General features: G+C 47.3%; 1 protein-coding gene across 2 annotated transcripts in view; it reads left to right on the top strand.

Moving 5' to 3' along the window:
• Positions 1–18,450: 18,450 nt before the first annotated feature.
• The window catches only part of MRPS33 (mitochondrial ribosomal protein S33), a 6,710-nt gene continuing 6,137 nt past the window's right edge, over positions 18,451–19,023 (top strand). The window contains exon 1 of one of the 2 annotated variants that reach the window (XM_044441184.1): positions 18,451–18,620. In XM_044441184.1, the coding sequence (XP_044297119.1) occupies positions 18,466–18,620 (155 nt within the window). In that variant the 5' untranslated portion in view covers positions 18,451–18,465. Of the gene's footprint in view, positions 18,691–19,023 lie in introns of both variants that reach the window. The other variant, XM_044441185.1, reaches the window with a different exon arrangement.

Genomic DNA, 19,023 nt, shown 5'->3' with positions numbered 1-19,023 from the left:
GCCGCAGCGCGCCGGCAGACTCGCCCTCGCCTGCGCCGGGGAAGAGCGGGCTGCGGGCGGCCGGAGGGGGAGCGCGCCCGGCGCCCGGCCGCCGTGGGGCTGCGAGAGCGCCGCGCTTCAGCCGGGCGGCCGGCGCCAGCTTCCTCTCGGAGACCCAGCGCCGCCCCCCTGGGGACCGCGGGGGCGCTGTGCTGCTTCGGGCGCTCTTCCTCCCCCTCGTCTTCCTCCCCCTGCGAGGGCAACGCCGTCCTCCGGCTCACACACGCCGCCGCCCCCTTTTTGCTTCTGTCTCAGCACCGGGCTTCCCGCTCTCTTGCTGAGCAAGATCTCCCCCACCCCGGCACGCTGTAGAAATATATATCTCCTCTTCGCCCCCTTCCACGCTGCAACAGCAAGGCTACGTCGGACGAGAGCGCGGGTGAGTGGCGAGGGGGGGGGGCAAGGGGAGCCCCGCCGTTCAAGCCCCCGCGGGCGGGAGGAGGGAGGGGCGGGCGGGCAGGAGTCTTCCTCCCTGCGAGAACAGCTCAGGAGCTGCACCCTTCGCCGGCCCGCGCGGCCTGATCGCCATTCAGAGGGCGGCCTCGCCTTCGCAGCTTCCTAGGCGACGCGGTCCCGCCGTAGCCGGCGGGCGTCCAGGCTCTCCAGACATCGGGCTGGCTCGGGCACCCCCCTTTTCTCCTCCGGTGGAAATAACTCACCCCCTATAGCAGCCGAGGGCGGAAGGCGATCTGTGGCGAGCACGCGTGCAGGCGAGCGCGCGTCCGAGCGCATTGGCCCTGGACGTGTGCGGCCGCTGTCCTGGCGTTTTAATTCCCCGTCTCAATAACCCCGAATCGGAGTCATCGCTGCCCACCTGAGAATCTTCCAACACGCCACCCCGCAGCTTCGGCTGAAGCCCGCCCGCCAGAGAATACAGAACGCCGAGCCAAAGCTAGTGATGTCACCCGTGCAACGTGAGCTTCATGTCTTATTTCTCGAGCCTCCTTAAAGATAAACTGCACTCCGCCGCCAAGAGAAAAGGCCTCGATGTGTCCTTTCTGGAAAGGCAGCAAAACGGAAACATGGATCTCCAGGGCCTTCTGTTGCGGGGGGGCGGGGGAGGGGGGCTTCAAAACTGTATAAATCCTTTCCATCTCCTTGCTTTTGTGGCACGCAGGTGTACACACACCCACAAACAGGCTGACATGAAGATGCAGGTGTGCTTTGGTGCCCACAAATCAAGCCATTTTGCAAGTGGCCAAACTGCTTTTTATAACCACACACACACACACAATTTTGGTGGCTATATGTGTACGCGCACACACACACCATGTTTTTCAGCATAACAGAATTGTTCATGTGCCTGCCCTCTTTTCCCAGCCTCACATGCTCAGCTTGAAGGGAAAAAAGTGGGGAGAATTAATCAGCTACCCCTCACAGTGCTCTCATGCAGATTAACGAGCACTGTAAATTATTGTGTGTCATAAAAGTGCTAGATGCATTATTAATGTTACAGAGGCATAAACATTTTCCAGACACATATGTAGACAAATTGGGTTGCCAGATATCTTACATTTTCAAAGTCCCTTATATGAAAACACCACTCCTTATAGAGGCACAAAGGCAGATTTAAGCAATTTCATGTGGACAGGCTTACTCCGAATAAGCAGTGGAAGAGAGCAATGAGACCATATGCAAGGACTGGACTCTGAATTCGCAAGAATTCCTGGCTGAAATTAAGATCTGGACTTTAATTGAAGGCAAACAAGGAAGAAGAGGCTGGTCGGATGGCCAGCAGGCACCAATATAAATAAGACTGTCTTCTCCTAATTCCGGGGCAGTCACTTGCATCTCAGGGTCCACTGAACACCACAGTTCCTCAGAGGCATTGCTAGAGCAGGCGGCACGGTGTCCAGACCCCGCCCTGGGTCTTTTCAGGATGCGCAGAAAAGACTCTGAGGCTCTTCCAATGGGGAGACAGTTGGCCCTGCATTCAGCCACCCCCCCTGCCCAAAATGCATGTCCTCACTATCATCCCTTGAGTCAGAGGACAACCCTCTGGCAGAACCTCTGTTTCCCCAGCCCCACAGAAAAGCGACTAAATCAGGCAAGGGCCCTTTAATGGTCCAGCCACATCCTCCAAAGAGGCTGGAGCTGATCACAGTTCAGAGCAGAGGCTGCCCACTTAAGGCTTCAGTTGGCTTCAGGCTGCTCAGAACGATGTCCCCTCAGAGGCTGAGGCCGCGGCGCGGTGCTTGCCCTGCGCTATCCATGGTTCTGCTTCACCAGCCCTCTGCACAAGAGGGCTTCTGCCATGATTTAACCAACTGTACCTGCTTTGACCAGACGCTGGTTCCCTAACACGACCTTGCCTTCCTCTGCTTGACTCTTCTACTTAATGTGGACTCTCCTTGCTCGGATCTGGCCTCCCCGCACCACCTTAGCGGAATGGGATGCACGGCACCCCAATCCTCTCTATTTTCCAGAGCCCTGACAAAAGACTGCCCTTTACTCCACAGGACAGCTACCACAGGGCTGTGGTATCCCCTACATTTTGAACTGGAAATCCAAGTCAGGATGCTCAAAAGATGCTGTGACATCAGCAATATGTGGGTGCAGAACACTGGGCTGGTTCTGCTGCATAACTGCTAGCCACCTATAAAGTTTGCGATGCATTTGCCTGCCTTCTTACGCACAAAGGGATTCAGTAATGGAGTTGCAGCTCTTGATAATGATTGTTGCACTGCCCTAGTAGCAGAGAAGGTTGGGGCCACGGTTAGAATCCCTGGCCTGCATTGGGCGAAATGCTGAGATCATAAAAAGGGCAGGCCAAGAAGCAGAAGGGCCTAGCGGGGAAGAGGAAGAGGCACAAGAGAAGGGCAGAACCGAAAGCGGAGACAGCACCTGCGCAGGGGAAGCAGGATAGCGCAAGGGAAGGGGGTGGGGAGGGGGAGGGGGCCAGAAGGGTAGGGGGAAGGCAGAAAGAGGCGTTTGGAAAGACAGATGGGGGAAAATGGACAGAGATAAGGGACCCAGAGCTACAGATATAAGACAGCCGGAATGGGAAAATGTATTCATTTGACACATATTAGGAAGTGCAGACTCATACTTGGCATTTCAATTCTGTAAAAGTTTTCCATTTATTTGAGTTTGGAAGATGATGTATGATGCATACATGAATTATAACAATGAACAACATTGTGGAAGTGTGAGTATGACTGAAGTCCCACTTATATTGGTTGTGAGGATGTTAATATTAGCATAATAACTAATCTTAATTGCAAGAAGAAAAATAGCTTTTACTAGAAATGAATTTGCAAAGCTTTGGCACACAATTTGATTTTTTCTTTAAACAGATATAATTCTCATTTTAATCAAGGCTTCTGTGTGTGTGAATACACACATGCACAAACACACACACACATGCATACACGCAGAGAGAGGGAGGAGGCACAGCAGCTGTTCCCCTGTGGTTCAGTAACACACCACTTGAGAATATGCGTGAATTATGCAATCACATAAGCCAGTGCGTGTCCCTCGCCCCCTCCTCCTCTTCTCCCCCTCTCTGTATGTATTGTAAAAAGATAGATCAGACAAACATTAAGGCATCACAAAATGATTCACTAATCCATGCAGTTATCAAAATATTTCAGATATTCCACCTGATCCAGATACCTTGAATGTGTTATACACACAGTCCAGGGTATTGTGTTTGACAGAATAAAATCTGACCATAGACAGAAATATACTTCTCTCTCTCTCAAACATAAGAATCCACATCTATCCTAAAGGTGGTTAGGCTGTTCCCAGGCCACCACCCAGAAGGCTGTAATTTGTCACATACATATCCAGGGCAAGAGTGTCTGCAATACTGGTCTAAAAAGATGGCATTTTATACACTTTTGTCTCAAAAATGGGATTTGAGGAGGCATTCCCAAAATAACCTGGAGGCTATAATACTTGCCAGAGAGCTAAAATTTGATGCACACATACTCCAAGGCATTTTTTCCATATGTATCTGAGAGGGCGTTTGCGTACCTTTTCTATGAAATATGGACCATTGTGTGTGTGTTTGTGTGTCTAGTATTTCTGAAATAATTCCACCACCACATCATCTAGAAAACTGAAATGTGGTGCATTCAGAGCCCCAAACGGCATGGTTGCTAGGCTCAGTTTGAAACTGGGACAGCTTTAGAACTAACAATCAAGACTGAGGTTGTGAATATACCTTATAATGGAGGCCAGTACACTGACACATGGCAGGCAAACCACACATGGGAGGAAGCACTTGGCTGTGGGAGTTCCCTTGTGCCTTCACCGTTCTGAGAGTCCTGAATGAATCCCCATCTAGATACATGCATCATCCTTTACCCCAAGCAAGCTCTATTTGCTGATACATGACATTGAAAGCAAGCTGTTTCGCCTGGGCTGTTCAGCAGTAGCTCAGGAACATGTTTCATCACACTCCTCGAAGGTTTTAGAACTTAGGAAGTTGTCCGACCCACTACTGCCTGCTCCTCTGTCTCCGCCAGCGCACCCACTGGCACCAGTGTGCCCACAGTGAGTGAGATGAGAGGATGCTGGGCTACTGCACCAGCCCTGCTGGAGGCCTCCCTCATGAAGACTCCTCTTCTTTCAACTGTACCGGCCCTTCCAGCAAACTATTCCATCAGCCCTGCTCCTCTGGCTACCGCCTTCTTTTTCCACATGTGCTTTAGATTGAGAGCTCTGGGCAGAGACCATCTTGTTCAGCTGATTTCTGTCTAAGCTAATCTGGGAGTCTTTTTGGCTGAACAGCAGTAGTACCCCAGTATTCCAGATAAATAAAAACAATAATCAAAAATGTTTTGTCAACGTACCTGTGACACTGCCTCAAAATTCCAAATGGGCCCGCTAACCCAAAAAGATGAGTTAGAAGAAGCAGAAAGCTGGTGGTGTTAAAGATCTGAACAGAATGGAATGATTACCAGTGTCGTGTAACATGGACGTCATGGAAACACACTCTGGGACATTTTGGATGATCTTAATAACAGCATTACTATGCTGTGGATTTAAAAAACAGCATGGTTTTGTTGGGGGTTTTGACCAACATGGTTATCAGCTCCTTTTTCAGAATTTCAAAGCAAAATAACAGTTTTGTAATACCCCCCTCCATGTTTATCCCCAGACTGAAAAATCTGTGAATTGACATATTTGTACTTGTGAATACACTGCTTGCCCAAGTCCAGCAGACTCCAGGTTCTAGGCACATGGCTGTAATCAGCAGTATGTCCAGAGGGTGAAGAATAATGACTTGTGGTTGCTACAGCACCAGATGCTCTGCAGAACCACTTCGTGATTTGCCGATGCTTAGCAACTGCGGGATATTGCTGCTGCTTCAGATTCAACTATGGGGCATTCCTGGGCCTGACCTCATGAGGCTCCAACCTGGATCCATTTCCCATGCCCCTAACTCTGGTTTGGAAGCCCTATTCAGATGGCTACCAGATGCTGGCAGTGGATAATGGGAGTTGTAATCCAATATATCTGGAGGCTACCCAGTTGGGGAAGGTTAGCCAGAGTAGGTATTCTTAAGCCTAGATGAAATCCAGCCACAAAGATTGACCATAGGATCCTCATGGAGCAGAAAGAGTATAGGAGTGTTCCAATTAAACCTTGTAAATGCACTCTCAAGTGCCTTGCCCAGGAAGGGAATATTTATTACTGGCCTATACTTATTAACATCATCCAAGCCCAGGTTAGACTTGTAAGAAGTGGCATTTCTTTTAAAAAGGCTGGTACTGCGCCCTCTCTCAAGGAAGTATTTCTGACTTCATGGAGCCAGCTGCATTTCCCCTCCCTATAAGAAGACATAAGCCATGAAGGGCAAGGGTCAAGCACACAGGTGGTCCAAGTTTCCACATCCTCGAGCCTCCACAACAGAAAGTTATCCAATAAAACTGGACCAGACAGGGGTCTACGAATAGAACTGCATTGAGTGTGGTGTCCACTTTGTGAGCGATCTGAACAGCACTTGTTATCCAAGCACCATGCAAACTTGTCTCAGCGTGCTACTGATATGCTCCCTGGCCCAAATAGCAGCAGACTACAAAACACTCACAAACGCTCTCATGGATGGCACTGGGAAGATGCAATGGAGGTGGAAAAGAACTCCTTGCCATCCCCCACCACCACAAAACAAGCTCAATAATGAGCTGTAACCTGTGTTCAGTCCAACTCAGCATGAATTTTCCTCCATCTGCATTCTAGCCGTCTTCCTGCTTGCTTCATTATCCTCAGCCCAAGTGTATACCAAGGAGCTGCCTCAGCTCTGCTAAGAGCTTGCTTTGTTTCTACCTGTGGCAATTAGAGAAAAAGGAGTGTACAAAATGGAAGGTTCCTGTGACAAAAATACTTATCTGCTAAGCAACATGCAGTATTCCTGAGTTATGGCTCACCATCTAGGGATGTTCCAGGATTAATTGCATTTGCCCAGCCAACCTTAAAATGACAGTGAATCCAGCCAGGTGCCAGGTCCAGGTTTTTGCTGCATTCATTTTCCAAGCTGCACTGAGATTGTGTCCCTACCCACCTTCACCCCCCCCCCCCAAAAGTGGGAGAGAGGCTAGACATCATCATTTTATTGATGCAATGGTGGGAACTGGGGCCAGATGCTGCAGGCTCAGGGATGATTCGGGTTTTACCTCCGGCCTCTTCAAGCAGAGTCCCTTCTCTGTGTCTGGCTGGCTGCACTGTCATGGAATGGGAACCGAACGTCCCTTTCCAATCCCTGCAAGCCGGCGCACGCTTGGCCAGCGGCATATCCCCTACGGAGCTCAGCGGGACTTCCCGCCCGGATAAAGATGCGGAGGGCAGCGCTGTGGGGCTGCAAGCTCTGCGCTCTACCAGGGAGTAAGCTCCATGGCACGGGGAGGGGCACCTCCTTCCGAGTATTGCTGCAAAGCGCGGGGCGCACGGCCCCGATTCCGGGCACGCTGGCTTCCTCGGGAGAATCGCCTCTCGGGCCGCCATCGGTCTCACTTTGGAGCAATCACGCCGAGGCCGGCCGGCGCCCGTCCGGGCCCGGGCCCGGGCTGCAGCGCTCGTCCCCCCCACCGCACCCCGTGGCGTTTTGTTGAGCGCCCCCCCCCCGCTCCGCGAAGGCGCCCCCGCCCCCGGCTCTTCAGCGCTCCCGGGTTTCTCCTCTGGCTCATTAGAGGGAGGCGCGTCTCCGCACAAACACATCATTATTAAATGCCCTGCCGCCCGCGCCCGCTCTCCCTCCACCGCGGCGGCTGGGGAAGGGGCGGCACGAGCGCCGCGCAGCGGTCCGGCTGCATAAGCCGCCGCAGAAGCGGGGAGAGAGCCGGAGCGACCCTCCGCTGACCCCTTCCGATCCCGGCCTGCGAAACCGCCGCGCCTTCAGCGGGAGACGTGGCCCGGCGTGCCGGCCGGCCTTGGCGGTCAGGCTGGCAAGGCAAAGCGGACGCGGAAGGACGAGGAAAGCCAGGCGCAATCCGCACCAAGCGAGTGGGGGCGGTTCATCTCTTTCCTGGCCCTTCGAAGTCGAAAGTCGATCCAACCGGTCCAGCCAGGGCAGCTGCTCGAGCACAGGTTTTGCGACTTACGGTGTAGTTCCCTAACTGCAGTTTAAAGGGTTTGAACCCGGGGTCTTGTCGACCCGTCTGGTTGGCCACTGCATGAAGAGAAGGTTGATAGACCGTTGGTTTGATTCAGCAGAGCTTTCGCGTTCTTTATCTCTATACTGCAGCTTTCTCCAGATGTTTTCAGTGACAGCCCCTGTAATCTTTGGCCAGGATGGGCCTCCATGGCTGGGGCAGATGGGGTTTTAGTCCAAAGCTACAGGGTGCTGCATTGGACTGATCTACTAAGGAACGCTGCCCCACCCCTCAATAATTCTTGCTTGTTAACCCGCCCGCCCACCGTTACTCTCTCTTTTTCCTGCATTGGGGAAGGTTATCCCTGCCTGGGCTGCCATTCCCTCTTACTTGGATAGGCAGAATTATACTGTGGGGAAGAACCTTGCCAAATGCCAGATTCTGACCCTTCCTTACTCTGGTCAACAGGGTATTAGAAATTTCTCTTTTTCCTTATGAAACTGAAACCATAACAGGCAGCAAGCAAAATACAAGTATAAAAATATAGCAATATAATAAGGCTTCCATAGTAAAAAGAATACAAAATCCAAGGATACATGAAAATATAACCCAGCTAGTATAAAAACGTTCCCAGAATAACAGCAGTCAAAAAGCATCTTGTTCAATAGAACACAGTAGCTAAAAGCCATTTGAAAGAGGTGAGTTTTCAGAGCCTTTGTAAGAGTTGCCATTGTGGGGTTTAAGCCCTTTGGAGAGGACATTCATAACGGACAGGCCCCTCCTGAGGCAGGGCTGTCCCTCCTGCCCAACAGTCTGTTGTTATGTGCTGGCAAGTAGTGTCCAGCCCATTGTGATCCTGTGAATGAAGGCCCTCTGAAATGTCCCATCCATGACAGTGCTGCTCAGCCCTTGTACATTCAAGGCTGTGGCTTCCTTTGCGGAATTGATCCATGCCTGAGTTGGTCTTCCTCTTCCGCCTTTGAATTTCTCTAGCATGATTGTCTTCTTGAGTGAGTCTTGCCTTCTCATGATGTGTCCAAAGTATGACGGCCTCAGTTTTGTCAGTTCTTGTTTCCGGGGAAAGCTCTGGTTTAATTTTACCTAGGACCCACTTGTTTGTCCTTCTGTTGATCCAAGGTGTTACCAAAGATCTTCTCCAACATGATGTTCTGAATGCACTAATTTTCATCCTGTCACCCAACAGTCTAGCTGATCCTAAATCTTGATGGATTCTGGAGCAGGGAACAGTAAAAGACTAAAACAGATTTTAAAAAATAATTTGAAAATGTCATTAAAAATGGGATAACTTTAAAACATAGCTGGTCAGCAAGGAATGACTCCTGGAACAAGGACATCTGCAGCAAGCACCAGAACAACATAGCATTGACACCTGCCTGATCTCTGGAGGCAGGGAATCCCATAGAAATGGGGCCACCACACTGAAGGCTCCTCTGCGTGGACTCCTGTCAAGCGATAGGATCCTGTGGAACCACCAGAAAGATCTCCTCCAATGAGCTCAGGCTGGTAAAAGAGTGGTCTATCGATGTGGAAATAAACCAGTGGCTTTGACCCATCCTCTGTCTATCTAATCTTGCTTGCTCTCTCTAAAAACCTCCGAATGGCATCATGGAGCAGGTGGAGGCAACAGTTCCCATGTTCCCTCACTGTTGGCTGTGCTGATTAGGGCTGATGGGAACTGTAGGCCAAAACATACAGAGAGGCACAGGTTACACAGGGTTAGTCCACTTTTTTCTTACAGCAAGTTTGCAAGGCTACATTTATTTATTTATATTTAACACTTGTGTATACCATCTCATAGCCACATGGCTCTCTAGATAGGCAGAGAGAGAAAATAATTGGAGCAGAGGGGTGGATTGGATTGGATCCCCAAGATGGCCAGCACAGAAGTTCTGTACCCTGGACTTACAAGAAAGGTTTTTGACATGCATCTATACCACACCAAAATCCCTTGTTTTTTTCTGGGCAGAGTGCAATAACAAAAAATAGCTAGAAATATGTGAAGTGGACCATGGCAAGAGTCCACGTCACAAACTGCACCCAGTAGGTACATAAGATCATAGAGCTGTGTATGGTAAATGCATGTTTAACAGCGCAATCCCATATATGTCTACCGAGAAGCAAACCCTACTGTTTTTATTCAGACTAATTCCCACAAATAACACAGAATTACTGGCTGAAAATGCATAATGCTGCAACAGTGGGCACATTTACTTGGAAGTAAACCCCACTGCCATTTCTGGGGCTTGTTTCTGAGTAAGATTTGTTTAATCTCATGTCTCTTCACTGAGTTTATTTCCAGGAAATGCTGACAACCTAAGCAAGTATACCCTGGATGAATTTACTTTCATCAAAGCTTACAATCAGTGGATTCAGAATTTTAGCTATTAACTTAAAACAAAATTCTGTCAAAAAGAATGTGTCTTTTTTGTATATAAAAAAGGTTCAGATTGTGGCATCAGTTCTTGAGAAAGGTTTTTTTTTTTAGTTAGCTCATCGTCATTTATTTTTCTTCCTTTTATACGAAAATGAGTGTTGATTATTTTCTTTATTCCCCCCCCCCCCCCCGCCACCCACATTCCATTTTTTCCCTTTGAAAGAAAAAGAATTCAGTGCCATCTAGTGGGGAGGGGGTTGGGAAATCTCAAACCAGCTTGCTTCTTTCTTTTTTCTGAAATCAATGCACAGCTAGGTAGGACAAAACAGTGACTAGGTTCAGACGGCACAATAACTTATCCCCAAGAGCTGAGTATGGGTTGCGAGTAGCTTGTTATTATACCATAGACTGTTACTGAAACATGCACTTTTGTGATGTCTGAATCCAGCCACACTAACAAACCACAGTTTGTTAACCATGAAAAGAACTGTGATGCTTTGTTTGTTACATGGTTAAGAAACAGAATAATCAATGTTTCAATAACAACCCACACTCAACCGATATTCAGCCCACATTGTGTTGTCTGAACCCAGCCAAGGGCTTTACCCTTTGGTGGCTTCTGTGAAGTAACAGCTAGATCATACTGGGGCAAATCTGCAAGAGGAATCTAATCAGGGCCAACACCAGGGTTGGGCTCTGTTAGACACCTGCTGGAGGCCCACTGATAAGAAACCTGTCAAGTTGTTCTTCATTGTCACAATTCACTTATTTACCTGCCGCTTACTCTGACCCAGACAGTAGCACTGGTGTGAGGAGGAGCAATTCATGGCACTGCTACTTACCCATTGGCTCCCTGCCTGCAGAAAAAGCAGATGCGAGCAATTATGAAAAAGAAAATAAGCAATTGCAGCCAGTGAGAAGGTAGACCTGTGATGGAGGACCCTCACTGGGGGTATCTTACCCAAGGGCCCTCAAAAAGCTAGAACCTGCACTGAATCTGATGCATTCATTCAGCACATTTCAGCTCTGCATGTTTCAGGGGATCTGTCTGCAGCAAGATGGTTTGCAACAGCCCCACACCAGGGAAGAATGCACCCAAAAACTCCTGCCTCGGATAACATTTGGTTTTAGCTACATCAGCTAGACTCCTAAACCACACAGCTAGAACATCCTAATAGTGGCATGGCAGTGAATAGCCCTGATTAAGGCATGGCCTAGAATAGGGGTGCCCAGTTTCTTTGTTCCCAGGGGCCACTCACTGGGGAGAAAAGACATTGAGGTTATCGTGTCACACAAGCTCCAAAACAGACTAGTTGCCGTTGTGCAGGAAGGGCTCTGTAGTTGTACGATGAATGTGCTCTGTGAAAGCAATACACTCTGTGTCAGGGGTGTTGAACCTATTTCATTCCAAGGGCTGAATTCCATACTGGAGAAGAAGTCAGGGAGCTACATTCCAGAGGCGGGCAGCAGTAAAGGCAGAACTGCTTGGGCCAAAACTACCAGCATGTTTTATCTTGAAGCTTTTGCTTCCAGGAACTAGACCTAAGAGAGGCATTTCAACCTTTTGGGTGACTCACTGGGTGATTTTGGTCAGTCAGGGACTCACAGCTTAACCCACTTCGCATGGGTGTTGTTTTAAGGATAAAATGGAACTTTGTAAGCCACTTTGGGTTCCTCAGAAGAGCAAAACAGGCAGACCATAAATGCAATATAATACTATAATATAATAATATTAAAATGGAAGTAGGGAAACTACAGAAAAGCTATGAAACTACCCAAATGTTTGGAGATGGGGGAAAGGTGTGGGGCTATCTTGGGACCCCAATAAAGGACAGGTTTGGCTCCCTCCCAGCCTGAGGATCTATGCCTTTGCTGTAGAGCAAGGGCCACAAAGAAGGTTTTCTGTTATCTTTTCTTTATTGAGCCGCATTGTGTCATTACAGAATATGCAGCAGGCACCTTAAGAGGCAGGAAATTTCATATGTGGAGAAGCAGTTCCATTATGTCACCAGCATCTTTGTTGAGACAATGAGTGATGGGTAGATCTGCCAATAGCAGCCCAAGGAACTGCCTACAAGAAATATGCAGTCTCCTGCTAAGTCTTGATCCATGATGAAGGAATTATAATACAGTGTCTCTGGGGAAATGCTTTGGACAGCAGGAATTCCGCAGAAAACACTACCTTTCCTCTTCTCCTTAAGAGAACGAGCATGGAAAATAAACACAGATTTTCTTCACTCAAGAACACCACCCTCCTTTGTATATATTGCATCAATTCAATTTATCATTTGTGATCAAATCATTTCTACAGCATCCCGTTATAATATAGCCAAATAGTATTTAGGGTTTCAGATGTGAAAATGCAAGCTGCAGACAGGGATGAATGCAGAAGGAAAAAGCGAGTGAATTTCCATGCAAAAGATCAAGAATGGAGGGAGAAAAATACAGAATTTGTAGAAGAGTGACAAAAGCAGACTTGTTTCTAAATAGAATATTTCTTCCCACCCCTGACATCAGCTGCTTTTTGTGCTATTGAGTGAAGCTACTCAGTTGGGACTCCCAGCTAGCTAGGATATAAAAGAATAAGGTTTTTCTTCTTTATCTTTCTGCAAATATACAGAACTTCAGAGAAGCCATCCTCCTTATGTCTGTGAGAATCTTGTCCTGCTTCTCCCAGCTCTAGCCTTCCTGCAGCAATTTTCTAACATTCATAAACGTTGACTAAAAATAATCTTTGTTTTGTGTTTCAGTGGATGCCAACCATTAGCAGCAACGCATGTTGCCAGCTGGGGCTGGCATTGCAGACTCGTTGGAGATGGGATGCATTTGTACTTGCAAGGCTGTTTGAAGCACAGCTTCCCATGAGCCTACAGGTACAATTGACATAGGTCAGTGACAAAAAGAACCTCTCACTAATTATAGTCTCTGGAGTACCATGGAGATGATCCGGTCTAAGATTGTTCTCGGAATGCTGGAACTCTCTCATTCCATGAAGCTGAATAGCAGTAGATTCAGGGCAAACAAAAGGCAGAATATCTTCATGTAGTACATAGCTAAATTGGGGACCGTACTGTGACAATCTGGTGATGGCCACCAGCTCGGATTGCTTTAAAAGAAGAGTAAACAAATTCATGGTGGAAAAGACAGTCAGTGCTGACTCTCTCAATGGCCCTTTTTAAAAGGCTCAGGCAAGACACTCACAGTGGCCCTCCTCCTACAAATTTACCTTCTCCTTTTTTATCATTACAACTACTTGCTTGATTGACAAGGAAAGAGCCAAAGGGTAGTGGCATCTACTGCTCTTTCTTCTCATCAGCCCTGCTGTCTTGGCTGGAGTGAGAAGCAGGTAGCAATGAGGAGAGCAAAAAAGTGACGCTCTTGTCCAAAATAGGCTGATGGTTAAAAGGGACATCCTGGGCCCTCTTCCAGTATTCACAGAAAACACCTGCAGGAGCACAAGTTGCCCAGCCTTGGTCTAGTTCATGCCGGGGGGATATGCTGATTTGCAGCATAGTCTATGTTGCAGAAGGGGCAGGGCCAAAATAAGTGGCTGTGGCAGGCTGCCTTTTTTGCCTTTGGTCCTGCCCTGCATTGGAACATGCCCCCAACAAAAGCTTCTCCAAATAATTTGGCCACTGAGTTGAGCAAAGCTCAGGCCCCTTGATCGGGGGTGGGGGGGGGCTTCCTTCAATGCAGTTCACACTGTTAACAGCAATCCATAGTTGCTTGATTCTTTAAATCAGTACTTTTTAACAATGAGTTCAAAAAGTAAAATATGAAGTTGTTATTCAGTTATTCAGTCGTGTCTGACTATAAGTGATCCCATGGGCCAAATCTCACCACTTTTTGATCCAGTGCCACTTCTTCCAGCTGATTTATGCTCTGGCCCGTATTTTATTTGGTGGAATCTAACCACTGCATTCTTTGGCAACCTGGTTTTCTCTTGCCGCTAAGCATTCCAAGCAGAATATCTTTTTCTAATAAGCATGATCGCATGACATGGCCAAAGTGCGTCCCTGAGTCTCAGTTTCGTTATGTTACCAACTAGGCATGCATCTGGTTTAACACGTTCTTGAACATGAAGCAGTGCAGCAACTAAGAATAGGAACCAGGTCTGTCTATTCATTTATTAGATTTATATCCCACCTTTTTCCTTTTAAAGAACTCAAAGCAGCTTACAACATTCTGTGCCTTCTGCTCTCAGTTTTATTCCCACAACAAAATCCCTGAGGTCGCTTGACCCAAAGTCACCCAGAGGGGTGAGCAGGGACTAGAACCCAGATTGCTTGAGCCCCAGTCCTGCATTCTTAACCACGACACCATGCTGGCTCCCAGTGTGGTCAGTACTTACTAGAAGGGGCTGTCCAGGTGTTCAGGCAGGTGTCTATTCTGGTCCTAATTGGAGATGCCGGGGATTGAACCAGGAACCTTCTGCGCGCAAAGCATGTGTTGTACCACTGTACAACTTCTCCTTATAGGAAGCTGCCTCATACTATGTCAGACCATTTGCCCAGCTAGCCCAGTGTTACATGTCCTTTGCCATGCCTTCCATAGCAGCCATTTTGTGCTAGTACTCAGGATAGTTTCTGAAACTGTGAGAGATGCCCACAGCCTGCCCCTGGCCTAGCTTGTCTTTGGCCTGGCTAGTTTTACTTCACATCCAGGGTAGAAGTGTGGAAAGTGCTTTCACAACAAGAAGAGGGGATTACAGATAACAGTCAGAAGCGAGAAAAGCATCTTTGCTGTATTTACAGGTCTCCTGGCAAGCATTAAGCGGAACATGCCACTTAACACCATTAACGGTTTGAAGGCTAATCATAATTTTTGGAGATTGTTATTTTGCAATGAGCATCAGCTATAGATTTTGTTACACATGGACACACACAGTTAGACACAGATAACTGTTTTAGTTCAGTTTAGATGTCCTCAATAAATAGATGTGTTTCCAGGCAAAACTCCACAAAGTATAAATACTGCAAGAGTTTTAGTAATACTGCAGCAGATGCTTCTATTATGCCTTTTCTTTTTTACATGTTCTGCCTTTGAATGCCGCCTTGCGAAAGCACAGCTGACTGAAAGAAACAGAAGCTTTTGCCACTGATTTCCACCTATCACTTTTTTAAAAACAAGCTATAAAAAGTGAGGAAAGAACTATGTGTTTACGGCACCAACTGTTACAGTGCAACAGGTCTTAGGCCAATTAACTCAGAAGTAAATCTTGTCTTTATTTCATTATTATTTGATTAGAATGAGTTATATACTGCCTTTCAGGATGCAAATCCTATCAAGGAAGCCAACATATAACACAAAATAAACATTAATAAACAATATCAATACATTATAATCAATCAGTTATCCAACTCTTTCCCAAAGGGCAGTGGTGGAAGATGGCCCAGGGGAAAGGAAGAATCCAGCTGGAACAGGGGTGTGTCTGCCATCTGGTGTTTTGCTCATCTATCTTCCCCTCTCTCTCCCCTAAAATTCTTCCCACAGAAGAGTAGACAGTAGAAGGTCCTGTGGAATTGGCCTTCTAGGGAAGGTTAGGTACGTCTTCTTTCCTTGTCTTTCTCCTTCCTGTATCCACATAAAGGATTCTCAGAATAGCAGAGCAATGGAAATGGACCCCCTCTGCTTGCAGACTTCAACATTCCAAGCCTATGTCAACCCATGACCTGTAGCATTTTCTAAATAAATATTCCATTAGGAGCACTTAAGCTTCTGTATTATACATACTGCATAAGGGCAAGTCCACCTGAGAACAGTTCACCATCAGAAGCAGACGCTTCAAAAGTACTTTATGTAAGAAAGAGTGTCTGCTTATGTGTATGGGATTTATGGAGTTTTGTATATTGGCTAATGCTGTTTTGAACCTCCTACCCCATTTCCTGGAGAAACCTGTTGCGAGTTCCTCCAGCCACTTAGTCTCAAGAAACAGGTTTTCCTTCGAAGGACTGAGAAGAATGCTTACTCCCAGTGTCTCTGGATTTGGTGAGCAGTTTTGGACTGTGTGTCATCAACTTGACTGAACTCTCACAAAAAGGTTGCTATAGGATTGCCCATTTGTAAAATGGCTGCCATGAGCAATCAGTATTTCCCAGAATGCAAATGGAGAATTAAAAAAAGTAACCTGCCTAAGTACCTAAGGCAAAGACAGAGGTGGTGCCTGAACTTCAAAACAGAAACCCACTCCTTTGAACCCTTCTTTTTGATTCTATGCTGTGAGCCGCCCCGAGGCTTCGGCAAGGGGCAGCATAGAAATGTTTTAATAAATAAAAATAAAAATAAATAAGATAGCTCTGGGGGACACGGGGCCTAGCAGGTACCACAAACCCCACACTGAAGATCTCAGGCTTGCTGAACCTTTTGTTGAGCACATCTATTTTGCATAAGACAGTCACACAGCAGCATGTGATTCGTTGTACCTAAAAATATAAAAACATGGAAACATGGTTGAGCACAGTCTGGATCAAGCTGGCATCATATGATGGGATCTCCAGCAGTGTATTTGTGATGCAGAAGAGATGCCTGCAGAAATTTTCATGGTATCATAATTCATAATTCCCAAAGACTGCCAGGTAGATGACAAAGAGGTCGTCGTATGCGGTTCACAAAATGCCACGCAGCACTGGGGATCAGGTGCACTGACTATGCATATTTGAGGCAGTTCCCCACCAAATAAATAAATAACAATACGGACGTTCCTCTCAGTCATAGTGGCAAACCCTGGATTAACAGGAGAGCGAGAACTTCATGAACCCTACCTCCAGCATGAAAATTTGCTCTCTGGAAAGTTGTGTGGGAGTGGATGGGAAGGGATGCAACCCATGCTTTGTATGGGGTAGGTGCCAGGTTTGTTCCCCAGCATCTCCAGGTAGGGCTGGAAAGACTGCCCATCCGAAATGCTGGAGAGTTGCTACTAATCACTTCCTACATTACAGAGACAGATAGACGACGGATGGTCTGATTCGATTTAAGGCTAAGAATAACCTGATCTGAGGCATCATGGAAGGTTTGCTGATTGCTACTACATTCATTCATTCATTCATTCGTGTAGCATTATTCCCAGTCTCCAAAGGGTTTTGGCCAGCTTTGGATAATGGCTATGTGATTTTGAGGCGGGCAGCACCATGTGCTGCTCCCTCACCACCACCACCTCCCAAGCAGCAAAATATCTTAGGCCAGTTTTGGGGACATGCAAAAATGTTGTTTCCATTCATCTAACATCAGAACTTATCCCATTCATGCTTACAAACACATTTTGCAAACCAAACTCACAGATTCCTGGGCTTTCATTGTTTACAAAATGCATACTTCAGAAAAGGAAAAAAGGAAAAATGCACATTTTTACTATTTAATCAATAAAAAGAAAATATGGATTCGGGTGCACACTTTTTAAAAATGTGCATGCAAATGCATAGTTTTCCCTTTCACATGAGGGGGCAGGACCAACAGTGACCCACAAATCAGCATAGCCAATTGTGGCTGCGCCTGCCCTGAGCAGCAGCAGGATGGGACCAGGCAAGGGGCAAAGATTTCTTGCCATGATGCTCTCTTAGTTACCTCTAGCCTTGCCATGTCTTCTGGGTTTAGAAGACACCGCAAGCCCAGGGGTGCTTGCTAAGCCCCACAAGAAACCATGGTTTATCAAGGTGACTCTAACTTATTAGAAACAAACCTATGGTTTGTTGTTGCATTGTGAACTGTGTGCTGTTCACTATGGACTATCATCTCAGCTGAGTTCAGTCACCCCAACAACCCTCAGCTCAACCCCGAGCCTGGGTTATCATGCTGAAGCTGGTCAACAGGATTCACTTCTGCATAGCCCTGTGCGGGATTGCACTGTTAACATTTCAACATTAACATACGCAGCCTCCTCCCAAGTCTTGATCCATGATGAAGGAATTATAGTACAGTGTCTCTGGGGAAATGCTTTGGACAGCAGGAATTCTGCTGAAAACACTACCCTTGCTCTTCTGGTGAAGAAAATGAGCACGGGAAAAGTCTTTCCAGTCCTAGACAGCATTGCCTATGGTGAGGGATGATGGGAGCTGTAGGCCAAAACTGGAGAGTTCAGTCTGATTCCCTGCATGTTTACTCAGAAGTCATTCCCGATTAGTTATATTTTTTCCAAAAGAAAGGGCATGAACCTAAAGCAGCTCTTTGTTCCAGCCCAGATTACACAACCAGATCCTGGATAGAGTTCCACTCATGTAAAGGTGGAATCGTGTAATACTTGGATGAGAAAGCCCCTTTATTTATTTATTTGTTTGTTTGTTTGTTTGTTTGTTTCAGTTAAACTTAGATATGCCCACAAGTGCGGTATGAACCCCTTGGCTTTAGTAAGCTTAGGCACAGCGCACTTGTCGTTCTACGAACATCTTCCATTTTCCTTCAAAGCAGCCCCGCAGAGAGAAGCGCCGTGAACTCTGGATTCCGTACGCTGACGTCACGTCCAGCCCTTCAAGATGGCGGCATCCGTAGAGAGTAAGGCGCATGTGCGGAGTAAGCTTTTCGTTCCCTCCAGCAACTGTTTCCCGTCCAGATGTTCCCCACGGACTTAGCCGGACCGCTAAGAAAGGAGGACGCTTCCTATCCGCCGAGAGCTGCTTGAAATGGCGTGGTGAGCTCTCGAGGAGTCCTTCTGGAAAGTGCGCTTTGCTTCGTCTACGGGAAGCACATTTTTAAGAAATCAAGAGATTTGGGTTGCGGGGACCAAAAGTAAGCTGTACCTACGTTGTCTGTGCGAAAGACCGTTTTCTTCCTTCCTTCGTCATTTGGCTTTGCTCCCCTGTATATAGTTCAAAGTTTTATGAAGGGGTGTCCACCTGAAATGGTGCATTTGAGCAGGAAAGCCAAGTCTCATTGTGAGTTCTCATGGGACCCGAGGGCAACCTCCCATAACCTGAGGTGCACTGAGTCTGCAAGTCCCAGCGGCGGCAGCGCCCAGACAGCCCGGGTTACATACATCCAGTGTGACCTCTCACTGCCCTCATCTGGCTGTGATAAAGCATTCAAGCTGGCGGGTGCTGGGAGTATTGCATAGGATTGCAT

This window comes from Varanus komodoensis, unplaced genomic scaffold, assembly GCF_004798865.1.
Source record: "Varanus komodoensis strain SLA01 unplaced genomic scaffold, ASM479886v1 scaffold39, whole genome shotgun sequence".
Lineage (NCBI taxonomy): Eukaryota > Metazoa > Chordata > Lepidosauria > Squamata > Varanidae > Varanus > Varanus komodoensis.
The sequence above is the reverse complement of the archived record's forward strand: the minus strand, read 5'-3'. Positions and strand labels throughout refer to the sequence as shown.